The following is a 23,074-nucleotide window of genomic DNA, read 5'->3' as shown; positions in this document are numbered from 1 at the left end:
TAGACAGGTTGCAGAGCTGGGCCGAGAGGTGGCGGATGGAGTTTAATGCGGAGAAGTGTGAGGTAATTCACTTTGGTAGGAATAACAGATGTGTCGAGTATAGGGCTAACGGGAGGACTTTGAATAGTGTGGATGAGCAGAGGGATCTAGGTGTATGTGCACATAGATCCCTGAAAGTTGGGAATCAAGTAGATAAGGTTGTTAAGAAGGCATACGGTGTCTTGGCGTTTATTGGTAGGGGGATTGAATTTAGGAGTCGCAGCGTTATGTTGCAACTGTACACAACTCTGGTGCGGCCGCACTTGGAGTACTGTGTGCAGTTCTGGTCCCCACGTTACAGGAAGGATGTGGAGGCTTTGGAGAGGGTGCAGAGGAGGTTTACCAGGATGTTGCCTGGTATGGAGGGGAGGTCCTGTGAGGAGAGGCTGAGGGATTTGGGGTTGTTTTCGCTGGAAAGAAGGCGGCTAAGAGGGGATCTTATTGAAACATATAAGATGATTAGAGGTTTAGATAGGGTGGATAGTGATAGCCTTTTTCCTCTGATGGAGAAATCTAGCACGAGGGGGCATGGCTTTAAATTAAGGGGGGGTAGTTATAGGACGGATGTCAGGGGTAGGTTCTTTACCCAGAGGGTGGTGAGGGATTGGAATGCCCTGCCTGCTGCAGTTGTAAATGCGCCTAGTTTGGGGGCGTTTAAGAGATCCGTGGATAGGTTTATGGACAAAAAGGGATTGGTTTAGGTTAGTGGGTCATTGTTTTTTAACTGGTCGGCGCAACATCGTGGGCCGAAGGGCCTGTTCTGCGCTGTAATGTTGTATGTTCTATGCTTTCTACACTTTACAGTGCTGTTTTTGGCTGTGACTCTTTCAAAGCTTCCCAGGGTCATTGTTGCATTTCTAAACATTGACTGCTATGTTCTCTAATTGTCTGAAGCCAGGCAGATCAAGTCAGGCAGAGAGGTGGGAGAATGCAGCTCTTCCCTTAGAAGGTGACCTTCATGTGCACTTGTGCCCCTGCCTGGAGCAAGAAGTGCTTCAGGCGACCCTCAGTGATCCTATTTCAGCTTGATTCACTGCCCTGATATTGAACTCTATTTAAAAACGAAAGTCATCTCTCAAGCAGCTGCTATTCCACTGACCTCTTCCAGTTTGCGTGTCTTGAGTTGTGGTTGCATTGTTCACAAAGCTTTCCTGCTCAGCCCCTGAAGTGACGTTTACATACTGGCCAATCTGCTTGTCATTCATTTCTTTTAACAAGCGCCCTGGTACTTCTGTTAATGATTTTTTTTAACTTAATGAAAGTCTGGTCGGTTAGATGTTCTGTGTACTTGGTGCTGCAATTTACCCCATTGCTCTTTGACTTAGAGCACACGGCACGGTGATTAGCGTTGCTGCCTCAAAGCGCCAGGGTCCTGTGCTCGATTCTCAGTTTGGATCACTGTCTGTGAGAAGTCTGCACGTTAGCTTTGTGTCTGTGTGGGTTTTGTCTGGGTGCTCCAGTTTCTCCCACAGTCGGAAAGACGCGCTGGTTAGAGTGCGTTGGCCTTGCTCAGTTCTCCCTCAGTGTAACTGAACAGGCAGGCCCTTGAGTGTGGCAACTCGTGGATTTTCACTGTAACTTCATTCCAGTGTTAATGTAAGCTTACTTGTGACTCTTTAAACTTAGAAAACTGACATATGGCTGCTGCTTGCCCATCATACATTCCACCCCTTCCATTTGTACTTGCATGGTGGGCGTTGCCAGTTTGTGAATCTCTCTTTACTCTCCCTTGTTAAGGCTGACCCACGGCAGGTTGGCTGTTTGGTCACTTAATTCACACAGAAGGAATTTATTCTCAGTCTGCCCACCTATTCTCTCTCTCCTTGGATCCAAATCTGGCTGGGTTATGATTTTTTGTGCAGACTGACACTTTTGCAATTCTGTGGTAGTTGGCTCTGGAGTTTAGTGTGCAGCAATGAGGTAACAAAAGGCACTTATTACTACTTTTCCTCCGCCTTCTCTCTGCTTCCAAAACAATATGTAATACCTGGACTGTATCAATACTTACTCCTTACTTCAGGGCTGACTGCAGCAGTAAGTCACCCAGCTGCGTGTCTCTGCTAGCCTTGCATCCCTCTAGTATCTGCGTGACCTAAGGGTTCCCATCTGAAATAGTCGGGATGCCTATTGAGTGACAGAATAGTGTAAAAGGGAGCTCTGACATCTGGCTGTGAACTTTCTAGTTTAAACCGGTTTCTCTAAACAAGAGAGGAGGTCAGACTCTTAAGTATGGCCTGAGCAACTTGTCAAAGCTGAATTTTATCTCATCATTTCTGAATGTGGAGATGCTGGCATTGGACTGGGGTGGGCACAGTAAGAAGTCGCAGAACACCAGGTTAAAGTCCCAACAGGTTATTTGGAATCACAAGATTTTGGAGCTCTGCTCCTTCATCAGGTGGAGTGGACAAGGAGTCACTGAAGGAGCAGCACCCTGAAAGCTCATGATACCAAATAAACCTGCTGGACTTTAACCTGGTGTCGTGGGACTTCCGACTGTTATAATTTCTGAAGATGGCAGCTAGGTTCCTTAAACTCATCGAAGGCCTGTCATGCTGGTATTGTTGATTTGGTTGGAGTGGTGAATGTGAATCCCCCAAACTGAATGCAAGGTGGTTAGACAGCCGGGGGGTTTTACCCTGCTCGTGCAGTACAGAGCAACATACTGCAATCGATTATTCTTTGAATGTGTTTCTATGTGTGGTCAACTCCACAATTACTGACAGTTGACACATTCACATTGGGTTGGCCAGCTAAGTACACTCTGTCTGTACAGTGAAGTTACATAAGCATGTGCTGTCTGGTTAATATGCACACTATCTCTGCTTATCGTGGATATCTGCGTGGGTTGGAGTGACATAGGTGAAACCATTGCAGTGGAAAGCACAGACAAGTGATCTTTGTAATTCCCTCCTGTTAAGGGGCAGGGAGGAAATACAGATTTAAATGTGGAATAAATTGGTCTGAATGTGAAGTATGCATGATAAACCTTGTAGGAACTGAGAATAAGATGGATTGCCGTTTCTGGTGGGGATTTTCATTCGAGCTGAGTTCTCCACGGAGTTGCTATTGTAGATCTGTTGAGCCGTACGGTTCTTTTTTAAAAAATTAAACTCTATTCATGATTGCAACAAGATTAGAGACACAATAATAGACTTTGTAACCAAGTGAGAGTCTGTATTTACTCAGTTATAGAGCTGTTGATGTATTAAGGCGCTGGCTTCTACCCAGCAGAGAGTACTGTACACTTGTGTGTTTATCTCATTGAGATTACAGCTTGCATTAGCCAAGTCTTGTACCTGTTGCACCAGTAGTTGGTTGTGATTTGATTGTCAGTACTTCTATTGATTTGAAGCTAATTGATCCAGGTGGTGTTTGAGGCTTTGCAATTAATGGTTTATTTATAAACTAAATGGTGTCCACCTGTCCAGCGAGAGGAATGAAGAGTCCAAATGAGATCTCACTTGCCTTTGATCTGGTTGGAGTCAATAATCTGTTCATCCATCCCCAATTCTCCTTCATTGGCTGATTCAAATCTTAACAAATAGCGCCGGAAGTAAAATTTTAGTTTTGAGAATCAGTTTTCAGAGTTCAGTCATGTAGCTGTGTTGATTGCTTTTTAAAATGCCCTACAATTCCCCTCAGCAGCCAGGTGTGGATGGTGCTGTTCTTTTGTTCAGTGTCCCCAGCTAGCTGCATTATCCCAATTGTACCATCACATCAATGGCAGATTGCATATTATGTTTGTATAATATAGCATAAAGGAGGTAATTGATTTGCCTACTCAGCTCCTGTAATGTCCCAAAAGTGTAAATTTATAGTTTATTAGTGGAATCATAGAATCCCCACAGTGCAGAAGGAGGCCATTGGGACCATCAAGTCTGCACCGACCACAATCTTACCCAGGTCCTATCCCCATAACCCCATGCATTTACCCTGCTAGTCCGCCGATGGGCAATTCAGCGTGGCCAGTCCACCTAATTCACACATCTTTGGAGTGTGGGAGAAAACCTGAGTACCCGGAGGAAACCCTTGCAGATACGGGGAGAGCATGCAGACTCCACACAGACAGTGACCCAAGCCAGGAATCGAACCTGAGTTCGTGGCGCTGAGGTAGCAGTGCTTAACCACTGTGCTATCGTGCTGCTCTTAGTGTCACAAGTAGGCTTGCATTAACACTGCAATGAAGTTACTGTGATTGGTTTGAATTTTTTCACTGTTGCTGATTATATTGTTTACTTAAAGCACTACCTACTATTTATATACTTGCTTGTTCTTGACAGCACTTTGTTTAGTGTTTTTAAAGTTTAAATAGTGTGTATGTGCACGCTGTCTCCTCATGGCAATGAGTAGAGTTCTCGATGGGTTGCTGGATTGTCTAAACACCCCAGCATTGCTAATTATAGCATCTTTTGATCCTTACTGGAGGATTTTAGAGTTTGCTCCCTCAGACATGAACGTCACCTGGTAATACATTTTGGTCCTTTTTACAAGTATTTTCATTGCATTATGCAAACCCATCCATTACTTATCTGCTATAAACTGCGCTGCAGGCATCTATAATCCTTCAAGCCTCCCCATCAGTGGCTATTCCCCATGCTCTCCCTCAGGACTGTTGCCAGCAAGTAGCCTTGGATGAGTCACAGCAGCATGCTGAGCAGAGGTTTGCTGGCATGACCTCTTGCTCTGAGGACTTTTAAATCTGTGTTGCCACTGTGCCGCAGAGATCTCGGGAGCATTAAACCAGGCCTGTTTGTGTCATCTCTTCAGTTTTATTGTACAGTTAAAAATGATGGCATACACAAACTTTCCTTAATTCAATCTTAGTGACTGATCTCTTAACAGTAGACCATTTAGCTCCTCGAGCCAGTTTGACTCTTCATTTCTCCTCTAGGGCATCAGTGGAGATGGTGGAATGGTGCTCAAATCACTGAGCTAGTCAGGACACTGGCCTTGGAGAGGCTGCAGTGCATATGAACAGGAATATGCCCATCACACCTGTTCCGTCATTCAATAAGATCACGACAGGTTCACCAGAATTAGGCACACGTTCAATTCTCACCCTGCAGCTGGCTGAATCTTCAATTTCATGATTGAAATCTGGAATTGAAAGCTAGTCTCATTGATATCAATGACCAATGAAACTGTCGTTGTGAAAACCTATCTGGTTCACTAATGTCCTTTTAGGGAAGGAAATCTGCTGTCCTTGCCTGGTCTGGCTTGTACATGACTTTAGACACCCAGCAAAATGTGGTTGACTTCTGACTGCTCCCTCCAATGGCCTAACAAGCCACTCAATTGAAGAGCAATTAGGGATGGGCAATAAATGCTGACTTGCCAGCAATGAAAAAATAAATCTTTCAATCTCTTTCACCTGACGTTGGTTTTTTGATGTTTTTTCATTGACTTCCCAATGTCAACAGTCTTCTGTGAGTAAGTTCAGGTTTCTAGTACTCTTTTTGTGAAGAGGTCATCACTGGCTCTGATTTGAAGGTCATACCTCCTTGTCCTCGTCTCCCACCAGAGGAAACAGTTTCTCTTGCTACGTCCCTACATCCTTTAATCACAAACTCTTCAATTGAATTGTCCCTTAATCTGCTGTACACTCAGGTTTACAAGCCTAAGCAACTTGCCATCGTTAATCTTTTTTTAGCGCTGGTGTCATCCTGGTCAATCTGTCGTGATTTAATTGAATGGTGGAACAGGTGTGATGGGCAGGCTGACTGACGTACTCCTGTTCCTATGCAATGCATCCCTTCCAAGGCCAGTGTATCCTTCTAAAGGTGAGGTGCCGAGGACTGAATACAGTGGACAACTAGTGGCAACAGTGTAGAGCACTGTTGAAGTTTAAGCTATGAGATATTAGGGATTTGCCCTCTATTTCTGTTGATGCAGGCAGTAGGCATCAGTACATCATTTCCCATTTTTAAAAATTTTCCTTGAAACACCAAAAGTGCCATGAAATACTTATTGCAACAGGTGAATAACAAAGTGCCACTGAAAAAAATGTTTTTCCCTTCTCTTTCCTTTTCTCTTTCTTTCTCTCCTCCTCCATGTTCTTTCACTTTGCTAAATGGCTTGCTAAAATGAATGACTATATTGGTATAAGCTTGGAGCCTGATCAATAAGAACTAAATTGTTTAAACACTGTTCTGTCTGATATTATTGTGAAGTGTCTCATCTTGAGCATGTCTGGTCAGACTTTGTTGTGAAGTGAACTTAATGCAGCACTAATCCACCTGTTTAATGTTTAGTTCCCTCGCAGTTTGGGTTAGTTGCAGTTACTAGTTGCTTCCTAGGGATTTACACTCTGAGCACTGTACATTTTACAAAGAAAAACACAGTAGAAATACCAAGCAGAGTTCCTGTCAGCACTGGCAAAAAATGGTTTTGCACATGTACAGCTCTGGCAAATCTTTTAACTAAATCTATCTTTTCAATCTTTGATTGTAGGTCTTTGGTCACAACAGAAAAAGTGTTGCTTTCATAAAGGGCCAATCATAGAATCCCTGCAATGCAGAAGAAGGCCTTTCAGCCCATTAAGCCTGTGTTGATTCTCTTGACAGAGCATTTTACCCAGGCCCTATCTGCGTAATCCCACATATTTACTCCATTAGTTCCCCTAACCTACACATCTTTGGACAGTAAGGGGCAATTTAGCATGGCCAATCCGCCTAACCTGCAACCTGCACATCTTTGAACTTTGTGACATCCTAAAGTGCTTTGCAGCCAGTGAAGTACTGTTTGGAGCCTAGTCACTGTTTCAGTGTATGAATTGTGACAGGCTATTTATGCACAGCAAGCTCCCACAGGAAGCAGTTTGGTAGGTAATTTTTTTGGGGGTGCTGTTGGTGAAAATGGGTCCCTGCTTCTCTCGCCTCAAGTATTTCTAGGTGATGCTGGATGGCTCAAGCAGCTAGACGTAAATTAATTCTGAAGCCAACTTTGAAATAATGCCCTTGGGGTGTTTTTTTTTGGTATCCACCCCAGAGGGCAGATGAGGCCTGGGTAGGCCTGTGGTGCTACCTTGGTATTGCACTGAAGTGTCAACCTGGATTTAGTGCTGGCGTCTTTGAAATGGGGTCTGAACTCTGGCTGGGGTGAGAGTGCCACTCACTGAACAATGACTGGCGCCCAAAGCCATCAAACTACTGTGCTGCTTTTCTCCTTTGATAAAGAGCAAGGTTAATTAGCTGTTTGATCTGAGACTCTGGGGTAACAAATCCTGTGTTTAGACCCTGATATCGTTTGGTGAAAGTGAGCCGAATTCACAATGTGCAATCAGTCTAAATGTATTTACTTGGACCATTATTTGCCGAGCTTCTTACTCAAGGGATCTTAACACCTGACCTTACCGTCCTTTTCTATTAATTATTGTCTTTTAATCTTGAGACTTACGTGGTGCAGAATGTTTGCTTCCAACCTTGTCCTTCTGCAAGTGACATGGGTTACAACATTTATAATGAATTAACTGCATGTGCTTTATTCTCGTCTCCTCCTTTGACCTGGTGGAGTTTGTGTTTCAGTGACTAAATCTTTCTCAATTTTCCAGGAAATGGCTCTTAAAAGTATAGCCACCTTGTATCACACCATAGTCTGATGCTCCCTGTATTTAAACGTACACCACACCATACACGTTTGGCTTTGTGATGCAGCGCTTGAATGTTACTTTACATAGCAACAGCCAATGGGGCTCTTTGAAAGCTGAGAGGGGTAACTCATTCTTTCAGTGAGTGTGCGTCTCAAACTGAAAGCAATTTTCCTCCATGGTGCAGTGATATAAAAGTGCCTTCAGTCAGCGAGCACTAGGATTATCCTAGCATCTTAAAGGTTGTCTTGCAGTATGCCTCAAACTTTTAAAGACAGTACTTTCCCTGTGTTTTTAGTCTTGTAATCTCAAGTGCACTAGGCCATGGGCTGTTGCTGTCCTTCAGAACACTTTGGATGAGTGCAGACATAAACTTACTGATGATAAATACTGTCGCAAAGCAGTCTCTAAGTGCAAATTTAAAAATGCAATTTTGACTCTTGAAACGATGAAAGCAAAAGGGTTAAACCATGTGGGTGGGGTGGGGGTGCTTTTTAAATTTGGTAGCTATGTGTAAAACTGTGCAACCTGTCCCCTAAGCACTTGTCATCTGCTTCAGCCCAGCAATGCTGTGTGTCTCTCCTTTAAGGGAAAGGAATGTGTGTCCTTTTTTAGCTTGCTGCCCAGAGTATTGCTGACTGTTTTGCGACTGAGCGTGTGAGGATTTCCATTAATGTTTCAAACCATTCCCCTCAGATGAAATATTAACCTGAACTCGCAAGCCGCGATCAAGGGCACCAGGTGGGCTAAGGAATAGAGAACTTGAACACGTGGTACAGTGCAAACACATGTTCCCAAGGCAGTGTTCACCCAATGAGTTGTCTTTACTTTTGAGACCAAGTTATCCATATAGGTAAATGCACGTGGTCAGTGTAAACGTGCACAGCCTGTGAATGATCAGTCACTCAGAGTATTTGAGGGAGGATCATTGACCAAAAGAAATGGGGAGATCTGCTAGTGTCATGGGGGCTTTTACAGGAAGGACAGGGTCTCAGTTTTAACCTCCCACCCATTGAGTGGCATCTCCACTGTAACAGAGGGTTGAGATACTAGTGCTTGTCTGGATTTGTGCTCCGGTCTCAGAGTGGGACTTCAACCCACACGAGGGAAGTTTAATATCAGCTGAGGTGTAGTAGTCTAATTGAATGTTCTCCTTTCTGCGTGGCCCAAAGAATGGAGTTTAGTATGATCAATACCCAGGCAGACCAACATTACTAGTCATTGGTTCTAACTTAGAGAGTGGTAAGGAGTCCATCAAAGTGGTTGGACAACAGATCACAGTGCACCCAAATGTCCTCCATTTTGTGTCCTTTTTCTGGTCATTCAGCCAAGCAACATTGTCTGAGCGTAGTATCTACAAGAACCATTTCTATTGCTGTCGCACCTTTTAAAATAATTAAAACAGTCCAAAGCCTTCACAGGAAGGTTATGTAACACTTGAGGCACACAAACTCTTTGGGCAGATGACCAAAAGCTTGTTCAGAGATTTTGAAGGGCATCTTAAAAGGAGGGTTGAGAATCGGGGAGGTTTGAGGAGGAGGGAGATCCTGAGCTTGCGGCCTGGGCAGCTGAAATGCAACCACTAATGGTGCAACAAAGAAGAACACAGCACGGGAAACAGGCCCTTCGGCCCAATGAGCCCGCGCCGCCATTTTAACATTGTGAGTTCCTTCTTCCACCCATGACCTTTGTCTACACTTATGGCACTCCACATTGGAAACCAGATTGAGGGGAGACTAATTTAGGGACAATTCATTACACCAATCAGTCTAAGAACACATCTTTGGGGGGTTAGCAATTAGAATCGTCTGTACAAGAGGTCAGACTTAAATGAGGTGAGAGATGGGGAGGGATTTGAAAATGAGGATGAGAATTTCAAACGTAGGCCCTGCGTAATCGGACCAGAGCCAGTGTCAGTTTGCGAGGATAGGAATGATACAAGTTCACCGGGAAGCTTCCTCTGCGACATTGCCTTTTCAAACTTGGCTGCATTTTATCGGAGGTTCATAATGGGTTTCTGTACGCAGTTGAATTTTATTATGCCACTAGATCTGTAATTATATCACATAGAATTTACTATCTATGCAGAGGGATTGGATAGGCTAGGGTTAAAATCAGAGAAAATAGGAGCAAGAGTAGGCCATTTGGCCGTTTGAGCCTGCTCCACCATATGTGGATTAGGTGGATCAGGCAAGCTAAATTGCCACTTAGTGTCAAGGGGGCTGCCTAGGATAAATGCATGGGGATAGGGTAGGATTGTGGTCAGTGCAGACTCAATGGGCCAAAGGCCACCTTCTGCACTGTAGGGATTCTATGATTTTTTTGATCCTTTTGGCCCCCAAGAGCTAATTTTAACTCCTCCTTTAAAACATCCAATGTTTTGACCTCAACTTCTTTCTGTGATGTATACACAAGTGTTTTCCTGAGAATAGATGGGTGACCTAGTTGAGGGGCCTTGGCAGGAGTGACTTATTTCCACAGATGAGGGGTCAATGGTCAATTTCCTAGGACATAGAAGGATTAGAAGGACATGCTGCTGGCATCTTGAATTCACTGCCTAAGCTGAAGGTTGAGGCTGAAATGCTCAACTCATTTTCACAGTACCTGAATCTGTATCTGCAGAGCTCTAACCTGCAAGGCTATGGGCCAGGTGCTGGCATTAAAATGAGTGGCTAGTGCCTTTTCCCTTTGGCACAGGCATGATGGGCTGAATGGTCTCTTCCTGCACCGGAACTTTCCACTAATTTTCCTGTATTTAATTTAGCTGCTGATTTGGTCTGGAAAGCTTCTCTTGAGCAGTTTTACTGTAATTCCAGCTAGCTATTGGGAACATTAAGGTGTGACTCGACCTTCATTCCACACACACACAACCTGAACTCTTTAGTGTAAGTGAAATAACAGAAAAAAACAAAGCTCAAGCAATTAACCCTAATGACTCCTTTTATCTGATATTTGTTACTTTAAAAATTTTGGGTCAGTATTCACGTGAACTCAGAATTAATGAGTTGCATTGCTGTTTCTTCATTATTTGAGAGGAGAGGGCTGTGCCTACTTGAAATTTTCCGCCTTCCTTTAACAGCCCAGTGCAGGTGTTGAGCTGTGTGTGAATTCCAGGATATATAACCCATGGCTATTAAATTTTACTTATACTATTTTGAGTGACGCTGCCCTACTGTTTTTCAAGCAACTAGTGTTCTCTCCCAGTCACAGGCCTTTCAGGAGAGTAACTGCCTTTTATTTGTTTTCCTTTGTACCGAGATTATGCTGCATTAACTGAACGCAAAGAATTTGCATAATGCACTTCCAAAGGCTCTTGCAGGCAATAGATAAGATGGAACAAGCAACACTGTGGCAGAGTAGTCAGCACTGCTGTCTCTCAGCACCAGGGATCCGGCTTTGATTTCACCGTTGGATCATTGTCTGTTTGGAGTTTGTGCATTCTGTGTTTGTGTGAGTTTCCTTCTGCAGGCCAAAGATGTGTAGGTTAGGTGGATTGGCTGTGGGGCTATTGGGATAGGGCAGGACAATGGGCCTGGGTAAGTTGCTCTTTTGAGAGTCAGTACAAACTCAATGGGCCGAATGGCCACCACCTGCACTGTAGGGATTCTGAGATTCTACATATTGTACATTGAATTTTGGAATGGCAATAAGCAAAGTATAAAAGCACCCAGTGATGAAGAGGTGATGGCTTGGACCAATAGGTAGCTTGTTGCAGCAGTAATATTAAAACTTTATAGAGTGGGGCTACTGTTATAAGTGATTGCAGAAATTTGGATCCTCCCCTTGCAGCCTGTCCTTAAGGTGAACAGACTGTTCTGTCTGTAGATAGTACTCGGGGAGGGAAAATGGAGGAGACATCGAGGAGACAGCCACAGCTCGAACATTTTTGGGTGTGTATTTATATTTAAAAAAAATCCCTCTCCCAATGGCAGTATTTGAAGTGTGCTATTCTGCTGTGAGCCATCTTGGCACAGAGTGACAAAGGAGCTTCCTTATCTAAATGACTTTGTATTTACTGGAGGAACTTGTTTCGATTTTCCCTTCATTGCATGGAGTAGTCCCCCTGAACCTGAACTGTTTGCAGTTATTTAACATTTCTTGGCTTTCTTCGGTTCATTCCTTTTTAGTTTTTGTCAGACTGGAACAATTTTGTTTAACTTGAGTGTAAACATTACCTCATTGTCTGAGAGGGCTCTAGCAATGCAGATCCAAGTGAGCTGAAGTGAATTAAAGCGCAGCTTTTCAAACTCAATTTGGATCCTACCCAAAAGATCTTTTTCCTGCCTTTGACGTGGGGTTTTTCTGTGAACATCCCGTTATGGTTGGCAAACTTCGGGAAGTAGTTGTTAACCTGGAGTGTGCTGTTTATCCATTGCAGGATCAATGGGCAAAACGCTATTTACACAATCAAGCTCGCCTGTGTGGGGTAGGTTAAATTCAATTGTGTTCCAGACTACCTGTGAACAGTGACACAAAACTGGTTTTCTGCAGTTAGGTCAGTGGATTGCTGAATGTTCCAATTAGTTTGTGTAAGCGGCCCTTGGGGAGCTTCTATTTCAGACCACTCCCCTTGCACCCCTGTGAAAATGCATGTCAAAATAAAAATCTTAACTGGTTCTGATTAATCCAAAAGCCCCCTCTGCACCATTTCCAAAAAGAAACGTGTCTATTTCAGAGGATCTTCCTGGCAAATTGTCACTGACGTTTATGCTCATTGAGTTGTTGGAGTGGCTGCACAGCACTGTATTCAGTAACCTTGTAGCTCCTCTTGTCAGCTCTGCTCATAAAGGGCAGGGAGCCAGTTGGCAGGGAATCCTATTGTTCAGTGACAAATGACTTTATTAGGCAACTATTGAAGTTACCCATCCTTAGTGTTTAGACCAAGCTATGTTCAAGCAGCCATGATGGGGCAAGATTAAGTAAAATGTCTGTCTCTGTGGATTTTGTTTTTTTTTTCACCCATTGTTCTCCAGTGGCTTTAGCAGTGCAATGGTCGGCTATTTTTGGGCTCAGCACAGGGTAACTAGCAAATGGCTGCAATTGAATCTCCCCAGCCCCCACCCCCCCCATTCCCCCACCCTCAACTCTATTCCAAAAAAGAAAATTGACTCTTGTAAGCTGTCAGTGGAGGGCAACGAGGCAAGTTGCCCTAACGTGCTAGATCCGTTTTATCCATCTGTGTAGGTATAATTGAATTCAAATCTCCATATCGGTCTAGTGCTGTATACAAAATTTATAATCAGCCTATAATACAATGATGAATAGCTGTGAACAATCGCCTTGTTTTGACGGATTACAAATGTTTATTTTTCAGATGCGTGACGAGACCGCATGATGGCTCTGAGATTCCGTACCATCTTCCCTTATACTCTCCCTGGGGTGTTGGCCCTCATTGGTTGGTGGTGGTACATCACGCGAAAGAGAGGTCGAGAAAGCAACCATGACAAAGCGAAGCTCACCACTGCCCCCGAACCGGTCACCAAAGCTGGAGGAGATCAGCGTGCGGCTACAGAGGAACATCAGAATGTCAATACAACGGCTGAATTTACAAATGCCAGAGAGAGAAACCAGGATGAAAGTGTGGGCAAGCCATCGGAATTGGTGCCGGCTCTCAAGGTTGAATGTTCAGAGCCACCGGACATACCTGTGAGCAGTTCATGCCTATTGATGGATGGCCTGGATACTGATATGGAGAAGGATGCTCGAAAGGTTCTTCTGGACCCTTCACCCCGATCTCCAGAAGTTCTATTCATGTCCAATGTGCAAGGTCCCCTCCAGACATCGCCCAAGATGGAGAAGGAAGGTTACCTCCATCAAATAATGGATAAAATCTGCACTGACCCCTCGGAGACTTGGCAGCCTTCAGTCTGCAACCTGGCCAGACCTCCCGCTCCTTTCCCCATTCTGAGTTCCTCCGTTAAGCTGGAAGCAGGAGAGGGCAATGATGACGTTTTACCTATCCTCAGTTCAACTGCTTCTACTGAACGCGAGCAGCCGGTGTCTGATCACCATACCATGGAGAGGCCCGAGCCAGAGGGAGAAAATGCAGGCAACCTGTCAGAGCCCCCGTGCTTCAAGACCGCACTCGGCAATGTAAGCACCAGCCCGTTTTTGATTCCAACTGGTCTTCCTTCGCAGGAAAGCCAAGATCAGAAAGATACTACTTTCACCAAAAATGGCTTGCCTGCAGATTTGGTTGAAAAAAGTGTAAATTTGGATGAGATTGAGGAGGCAGCCGCTGATTTGATCTCTGAGGTCATAACCGCAGCGAAGCAGGAACTCTTCTCTTCGCAACTTGATCCCTGTGCAGGAGGAGTGTGTGATGTTGGAGTGGTAGAAAGCAAGTTAGTGACTCCAACTGTAGATATGCCTGTATCTTCTAAAGTTGAAGATGTCCAGAGCGGTGAACACGTAGGTGGTGAAGTAAGGCAAGTCGCTCAAAAGAAGCATTTGATGTCGGAGACAGATATCATCCAGAAGAATGTACTCCCGAAAGAGAGGGCTGTTGGAGATTTTAACAAAATGGAACGCGAGCACGACCAACACCAGTTCAAGGCCGAGCTTCCTGCTTCCATTGCGTCCAGGAAGTCTTTGGAAGAAGCCCAGCTGACAGCAGAGGACTCCGGCTGCCATTCGGAAGATGGGGCTGGAGGGGAGGAACTACCAGAAAATGGTGCAACTTTGCGCAGACTAATAAACGATGAAGATTCATTGAATAATTGTGTGATGACCAAAGTTAACTCTGAGCTGAGTTGTGAGGAAAAGCATATGGAGCCTAAAATGGTGCAGAGAGAATCTGGTACGAAAGCGAGTGCCCCGAGAGAGTGTATTAAAGCTGTACACAGAGACAAGAGTCATACTGTCACAGAGGAGCTACAACCTGCTGCAACCTTCCCTCCACAGGAGTTGAATGCTACAGCAGAGGATTCTGACTGCAGTGTCTGCCACTCGGATGGGGTGGAAGGAGAGGACCTGTTGCACGCCGCGGTGACGCGTACCCTAGAGAATCAGGAAACAGATGTACAACATAACTCTGTGACTGAAGAAAGCTCCTTTGAGCAGGAACCAAACCACAGGCATAAACCTCTGGGGCATCAGGGGACTAAGTTGATGTACGCCAATGGTGGGCGAGCAGAAGGTGGTGCTGACAGGAATGCCCAGTTGCTGCTTGAAATGGAGTTTGATCATTCTGGAGGTAAAATGACAATAACTGTGCAATATATTGCACAGAGTGTTGGGTAGTGCAAACTGAGCCATGTTGTATGGGGGTGGGGGGCGGGGAGAGGAAGAGGGGCAGTGTTACCCACAAACATGAACCTTTTTGGGAATATCTTCATTGCAAAGATAGAGGCAACGTCGCAACCACTTAATCCACCCCCCAGTCAAAATGAAGATTTAATTTTGACTTCTAGCAGCTAAACTGATTGTCAGATAAGAATTCACTTCACCTCTGTTGTAAAACAGAGTACTTGGAGTACTTTCAAAGCAGAAACTTGAGCCAGCAAATGACCAGCTATGTGGTTTCTCCTGTTGCTGCACATGTTGTTGGTTGAAATGTTTTTTTAATTCCCTTTCATTTTGAGAAGATCATAAATTATCATCCGCTTCTACAGTGCGGAAGGCGGCCATTCAGCCCATCGAGGCTGCACTAACCACAATCCCGCTCAGGCACTATCCCCATAACCTCATGCATTTACCCTAGCTAGTCCCACTGACAGTAAGGGGCAATTTAGCATGGCCAAACCACCTAACCCACACATCTTTGGACTCTGGGAAGAAACCAGTGCACCCAAGGGAAACCCATGCAGATACTGGAGAACATGCAAGCTCCACACAGTGACCCAAGCCGAGAATCAAACTTGGGTCCCTGGTGCTGAGAGGCAGCAGTGCTAGCCACTGTGCTGCCCACAGAATCTGAGATTCTCCCACTGTCTTCCAGTTTTGGTACATAAAGATGAGGAATTGGCGTATGCTTGTCAATTCATAACGCACTTGACTTGAGAGGTGACCTGATAGAAATCTACAACATTGAGAGACGTGGATAGTCAAAACTTTTTCCCAGGGTGGAAGAGTCAATTACTAGGGGGCACAGGCTTAAGGTGCGAGGGGCAAGATTTAAAGGAGATGTACGAGGCAGATTTTTTTACGGAGGGTGCCTGGAACTCGTTGCCGGGAGAGGTAGTGGAAGCAGATATGGTAGTGACTTTTAAGGGTGTCTTGACAAATACATGAATAGGATGGGAATAAAGGGATATGGTTCCCAAAAGGGCAGGGGGTTTTAATTAAGTCAGTGCAGGCTTGGGGGGGCCGAAGGGCCTGTTCCTGTGCTGTAATTTTCTTTGTTCTTTTGTTATGACACTACCACTATGGAATAGCTTCAAAGCAGATCTAGCAGCCAGCATCAGAATTGCATTCAACCCCAATCTGTAACTTCATGGCCCAGTGTATCTTTCACTCTTACCATTGTCATCAAAGCAGGAGAGCAACCCTGGCTCAATGAGGAATGAAAAGAAAATGCCGGGAGCAACACGGGGTATAAGAACATAAGAAATAGGAGCAGGAGTAGGCCATCTAGCCCTTCGAGCCTGCCCCGCCACTCAATAAGATCATGGCTGATCTGTCGTGGCTCAGTTCCACTTTCCCGCCCTCTCCCCATAACCCTTAATCCCCTCTTTTATCAAGAACCCATCAACCCGCTTCTTAAAAATATTTAGCGAGGCAGCCTCCACCACTTCAATGGGCAGAGAATTCCAGAGATTCACCACCCTTTGAGTGAAGAAGTTCCTCCTCAACTCCGTTCTAAACCGCCTCCCCTTTATCTTGAGGCTGTGCCCCCTAGTCCTACTGTCTTTTTTGAGCGGGAAGAGTCTCTCCACCTCTATCCTATCCATCCCATTCATCATCTTATACGTCTCAATGAGATCTCCCCTCATTCTTCTAAACTCTAACGAGTACAAGCCTAGTTTATTCAGCCTCTCCTCATAGCTCAATCCCCTCAACTCCGGTATCAGCCTAGTAAACCTCCTCTGCATGCCTATAAATGGGGTGCGAACCTGTTGAGCTAGACCGCTGGACTGTGCTTGCTGACTGAAACAGTTTGTGATAGACAGCCAAGTAATCCTACAAGTTAAGAAATTGGATTCCAGCTCTGCAGTCCTGCCGCATTCTGGCTGTGAATGATAGCAGACGCCCCTGAGTCACTAATGGGAAGGGGAGGTCCCATGAACATCCACATCGATGATGCGGGAAGGCAGCTTGGAGTGCCATGGGCAAGGCTACAGTATTTGCAAGTGTTCAAACTGGATGGTCCATCTTGGCTTTGCACAGGCCCCCTTTATCTTAACCAGTTCCCTTCACTCTGGTGAAACGGTTGAGGTGGGATATTGTGTAGGCTGTGGGCCCCTGACAGCGGGATATTGTGTAGGCTGTGGGCCCCTGACAGCGGGATATTGTGTAGGCTGTGGGCCCCTGACAGCGGGATATTGTGTAGGCTGTGGGCCCCTGACAGCGGGATATTGTGTAGGCTGTGGGCCCCTGACAGCGGGATATTGTGTAGGCTGTGGGCCCCTGACAGCGGGATATTGTGTAGGCTGTGGGCCCCTGACAGCGGGATATTGTGTAGGCTGTGGGCCCCTGACAGCGGGATATTGTGTAGGCTGTGGGCCCCTGACAGCGGGATATTGTGTAGGCTGTGGGCCCCTGACAGCGGGATATTGTGTAGGCTGTGGGCCCCTGACAGCGGGATATTGTGTAGGCTGTGGGCCCCTGACAGCATCTGGCTGTGGTACAGAGGTGAGAATTTGCCCTTTAGAATTAGCCACACCAGCTTGCTGGCTGGAGTACAATGGCGAATGAGTATTGGGGGGAGCCTCCTTCATTCCCAGAACATCACTGCAGATAAGCTAGCGTCCCAGATAGTGTTTTCCTTACTGTGTGACCATGCAATCTGTAAGGTACCATGCAGAACAGATCTTGCCTTTAGTGTGGCTGCACCATAACCCTAAAGGAACTGTGCAACACTGTAAACTGACTTCAGGCAGAAAGAAAAATGAGTGGACTTTAATCCTATTTCCAAACATCTTTTTCTATATTAGTGGCCTTCCCCACAGTGTAAGAACACAATTGATGAAATGAATCACTGGAGCACTTAGTTCCATCTCCTCATATTCTGAACCAGTCTATTCCTACTTGCAACACAACCTAGACAACATTCAGGTTTGGGCTGATTGGAAAGATTTGTGTCAGATAGTAACCGTTTCCCCATGATATTCATCACATTCCCCCATCAACATCCTAGGCATCACTAAGGTAAAAGAAAAATACCATGGATTCTGCAATCTGAAATAAAAATCAAAAAATGCTGGAAAATCTCAGCAGGCCTGACTGTATCTAATGAGAGAATAAAACTGACGTTTCACATCTGGACGATCCTCTGTCTATTCTGTCCCAACAGATGCTATCAGACCTGAAATTTTCCAGCATTTTCTGTTTGTCTTAGGAGTCACCATTGATCAGAGACTGAACTAGATCAGACACATACACACCAGTTCTGAGAGCAGGTCAAAGACTGGGAATTCTGTCTCCCCAAGCCTGTCCACCACCTACAAGGCACAAGTCAGGAGTGTGATGGAATACTCTGTTTGCCTGGGTGAGTGCAGTTCCAACAACACTGCGCTACGCCATCCAGGGCAAGGCAGCCCACTTGATTGGAGCCCCTTCCACCACTGATGCACAGCAGCAGTGTGTACTAGCTAGAAAATACGCTGCAGAAACTTGCCAAGTGTCTTCCAAACCAGTGACCTCTTCCACCTCAGGTCTCAGGCAACAAATGTACGGGAGCACCTCCATCTGCAAGTTCCTGAAGTCACGCACTATCCTGACTTGGGAATATATTGCCGTTCCTTCACTGTCATTGGAACAAAATCCTGGAACTCCTCCCCCAGCTGCACTGTGTATGTACTCACACACACACACTGCAGCAGTTTAGGAAGGCAATTCACCTTCAGGCACGATGGTTAACACTGCTGCCTCACAGCTCCAGGACCTGGGCTTGATTCCCAGCTTGGGTCACTGTCTGTGTGGAGTTGCACGTTCTCCTCATGTCTGCGTGGATTTCCTCCAGGTGCTGCAGTTTCCTCCCACAGTCCAAAGATGTGTGGGTTAGGTTGATTGGTCATGCTAAAATTGCCCTTTGGTGTCCTGAGATGCAAAGGCTAGAGGGATTAGCGGGTAAATGTGTAGGGATATGGAGGTAGGGCCTGAATGGGATTGTGGTCGGTGCAGATTCGATAGGCCAAATTGCCTCTTTCTGCACTGTAGGATATCTACGGTTCTAACTGGGCACGGTCAGTACAGGTGAGGCCCATGCCCTGTGAGTGAATAAACAAAGTTGCATCTAAAATCTGTTTAATTCGGCACAGTGGTTAGCACGCTGCCTCACAGCACCAGAGACTTGGGTTCAGTTCCCAGCTTGGGTCACTATCTGTGCAGAGTCTGCATGTTCTCCCTGTGTGTGTGTGGGTTTCCTCCCACGCTCTGAAAGATAAAAGAAATGCTGGTTAGGTGTGTTGGCCATGCTAAATTCTTTCTGTGGCGACTAGGGGATTTTCACAATAACTTCATCACACTGTTAATGTAAGCCTAATTGTGACACTGATAAATAAACTTTAATTAGACCTTTCTTAGCAAAGCAACGAAGTCCTGTGGTGAATCGGACCCGATTTACATCGACTTGTCTGCCAGCTTTCGATGCTCAATCTGTTTTGTTGTGAGACCCATTGAGATTCTGATCCAACAGGGCAAATGCTCAATTGAAGCTTGAGGTTAATATTGGTCATTAATGCTGAATTCTTCCACTGGGTCTAGCAGGAAGGTAGTGTTCGTTAAAGCATTCTTTCTGGAACTCATTGTATTAGATTCTAATTGATTATTTGAATCAATTGTTCAGACCTGTAGAGCAAATGAAGCTACAAGTTCTCTAACTGCAGATGAAGGGCACAGATCAACTGTATTTCACCGGTTTTGTTGAGTTGTAATACGCTAGCAAAAGATTGGATTTTTTTTGTTGTTTGGTAGTCCTTCAATTCACAAACCTACATCAATACTCCCCTTCACCATATGGATATTAAGATCAGGATATCGGTTAAATCGTGTGGACTTTTTTCACTTCCTTGGAAAGGCATGCTGCTGTAAATATAACACAACAGGTTCTTTAACTTAAAACAGTGCTGGATAAGCTCAGCAGATCTGGCAGCATCTGTGGAGACAAACAGTTAAGGTTTCAAATCCAATGTTTGAAGTTTATTTTGAAGTTTATTAATTTCACAAGTAGGCTTATATTAGCGCTGCAATGAAGCTACTGTGAAAATTCCCCAGTCGCCACACTTCAGTGCCTGTTTGGGTACACTGAGGGGGAATTTAGCATGACCAATGCACCTCACCAGCATGACTGTGGGAGGAAACCCACACAGACGCAGGGAGAACGTGCCAACTCCAAACAGATAGTGACCCAAGCTGGGAATCAAACCTGGGTCCCTGGGGCTGAGGCAGCTGTGCTAACCAAAGTGCCACCATGCCACCCATTCTGTAGCCCAATGTGACTACAGAACTGTTTCTATGTTTAACTTGCCTGTTGTGGAGCACAGTATTGGGGGGAGGGGGATGGAGAAGGAGGCTGCATCTCTCTTGTTCCATCTCCTAAATCAGTGTTTACTGATTACACAGGGAGTAACATTTGAGAGTAAGGTGGGCTCTTGCCTGTTAGAACACAATGTTTGCCTAGCCCTGGTGGTTCTCTAAATGGCATCGAACTGTGTGTTATTGTGATACCTTCCAGTCATACACTTCAGGGGAGCTATTGCAAGATGCTGGTATTGGCAGCTTTGGACTGTCCAATTTTGTTCTGCTATTTGGACTGTTGCCCCCGATCACCCTCTGAGAGCCAGACCCCGTGCTGAGAGTAAAAGATGTTGGCCAGTCACAAGAGATTGGTTTGGACCACATTGCTGGTTGGCTGGCACCAAGTTGCTATTTATTAGTGTCACAAGTAGGCTCACGTTAACACTGCAATGAAGTTAATGTGAAAATCCCCTAGTCACCACACTCTGGTGCCTGTTCAGATACACAGAGAATTTAGCATGATCAATGTGCCTAACCAGCAATTCTTTCTGGAAGAAAACTTGAGCATCTGAAGGAACATAACATAAGAAATAGGAGCAGGAGTAGGCCATCTGGCCCTTCGAGCCTGCCCCGCCATTCAATAAGATCGTGGCTGATCTGTCGTGGCTCAGTTCCACGTTCCCGCCCTCTCCCCATAACCCTTAATCCCCTCTCTTATCAAAAACCCATCAACCCGCGTCTTAAAAATATTTAGCGAGGCAGCCTCCGCCACCTCAACGGGCAGAGAATTCCAGAGATTCACCACCCTTTGAGTGAAGAAGTTCCTCCTCAACTCCGTTCTAAACCGCTCCCCCCTTTATCTTGAGGCTGTGCCCCCTAGTCTACTGATGCCGGCGTTGGACTGGAGTAAGCCCAGTAAGAAGTCTCACAAGACCAGGTTAACGTCCAAAAGGTTTATTTGGTAGCGCAAGCCACAATCGTTCACAGCGCTGTAGGGCAGTAGTGCTAACCATTGTGCTGCTCTTCTCTCTTCACCTATGTGAACACCTGAACTCTGCAAGATAGGACTGGGAGGGGGACAACCATCCTGAAGAAGCACCAGCATTCGTTCCATCCTTCCCAAGGACCAGTTTAGAAATTGGCACCTTGTGAGAAAGATCACATGTTAGAGCAGTGGCACTGGATGGATTCAGTGCTTCCATACTTTCTTCACAAAAAATATGTTGGCGCACTACTGACATCATAGTGAAACCCACGTAGACATGGGGAGAATGTGCAAATTCTGCACAGACAGTGACCCAAGCCAGGAATTGAACCCAGGTGCATGTAACGTGAGGCAAAATAAGGCTTGCTGGCTTCCTATTGGTCTTAGCATCCATCATCTAGGATACTCTCTTTGGACATCTTGGACCATAAGTATACCATTTGACCCCTCAATTATTGATCACTTGGACCTAGCTATTCTGTGTCTTAATTGTGATCCTTGGTGATTGTCATACTAGATAAAAAGTTGACTAGCGCTTACTTCCTTCCACCAGTCCTATGCTGATCAAGAACCTGATATGGGGAGTGAGTTTGACAGCAGTGTTCCTGCTGATTCTGATTGGGGCAGCATGTGACTAGGGGAGAGGAGCCTGGGAATGTGACCAGTATCATCATCATCCTTAGGAGGTGGTTTACCTCTTCAGGATCATCCAGTGATTTGCACAGATGGGTTTGCGAGCCTGCGGCAGGATTGATTATAACTTGCCAGGTCTAAGCTCAGCGATCCTTCAGTGACAACTAAACCCACAATGCAATGTCATTCCCTATAAAGGTTGCTGTTGTAGTTGGTACTTGTAGCTGTGATCTTCTGGGTGGAAGAGATTGTGGCTAGCAGTGTAGTTTTGTGTGTCTCCACCTAGGCTCTGTAAAGACCAGAAGAGATAGAAACAGAATGAGGCCATTCAGCCCATCAAGACTGCTCTGCCATTTGATCATGGCTAAAATGTTTCTCAACCCCATTCTCCTGCCTTTTCCCCATAACTTTTGATTTCCTTATCAAGAACCTATCTCTGTCTTAAATACACTCAATGACCTGGCCTCCACAGCCTTCTGTGGCAATAAATTCCACGGATTCACCACCCTCTGACTGAAGAAATTCCTCCTCATCTTGGGTTCTAAAGGATTGTCCCTTTCGGGTCTGAGTCTCTCTTCTACTAATGGAAGCATCTTCCTCACGTCCGGTCTATCCTGGCTTGTCCATATTCTGCACATTTCAGTGATGTCCTTCCCTCATCCTAAACTCCATCGAGTACAAACCCTTGCTCAGTATCCTTTCACCATCTCTTAACTGCTGACATCAGAAAGTAATCAGAAGCTAAACCTTGACTTCTCTACCTTCCTGTGTAAGAAGACAGTTAATTCCTATACTGAGACTAATACTACCAGTCGATCCCATAGAGGAACTTGGAGCTCAATCCAATACTTCACTTTGCTACGCTCATTATTGCAATGCTCTAAACTGTTAGAGAAGAATTGAAACATGTGCTAGATTGCTGATTGTGCCGAGTACTTGCTTCTATTGCTGATGTAAGGGTTTTCTTCTCATGAATTTGCTAGGTTCCGATGTAAATAGTATGGATTCGAATGACAGCGGATGCACTGCGGGAGGAGTGGATGGTCAGAGCAAGGATGGGGCTGCTTTGAACACTACATCAGATAAAACTGAACTCACCATCTGGGAGATACAAGTACCAAAGGTAAGACTGAGAAATGTTTACTGTGGGAGTTTGTTGGGAATGGAATCCATCCCTAGTTTACACATTATGCAGAACAATCTATACCAGTTTG

The 23,074-nt window shown here is 45.3% G+C and overlaps 1 protein-coding gene and 1 long non-coding RNA gene across 2 annotated transcripts in view; one reads left to right on the top strand and one right to left on the bottom strand.

Annotated features, from left to right (window-relative positions):
* LOC145357273 (uncharacterized) overlaps window positions 1-23,074 on the bottom strand; it is a 299,761-nt gene that overhangs the window by 45,907 nt on the left and 230,780 nt on the right. The gene's annotated exons all lie outside the window — the stretch shown is intronic.
* Window positions 1-23,074, top strand: part of akap1b (A kinase (PRKA) anchor protein 1b) — a 59,729-nt gene that overhangs the window by 19,801 nt on the left and 16,854 nt on the right. The window contains exons 2-3 of the mRNA XM_080210467.1: window positions 12,939-14,819; window positions 22,844-22,983. Of these exons, the coding sequence (XP_080066593.1) occupies window positions 12,956-14,819; window positions 22,844-22,983 (2,004 nt within the window). The 5' untranslated portion in view covers window positions 12,939-12,955. The remainder of the gene's footprint in view (window positions 1-12,938; window positions 14,820-22,843; window positions 22,984-23,074) is intronic.

This window comes from Carcharhinus amblyrhynchos, chromosome 23 (assembly GCF_965287045.1).
Source record: "Carcharhinus amblyrhynchos chromosome 23, sCarAmb.v2.hapA, whole genome shotgun sequence".
Lineage (NCBI taxonomy): Eukaryota > Metazoa > Chordata > Chondrichthyes > Carcharhiniformes > Carcharhinidae > Carcharhinus > Carcharhinus amblyrhynchos.
This window is presented reverse-complemented; position numbering and strand designations above follow the sequence as displayed.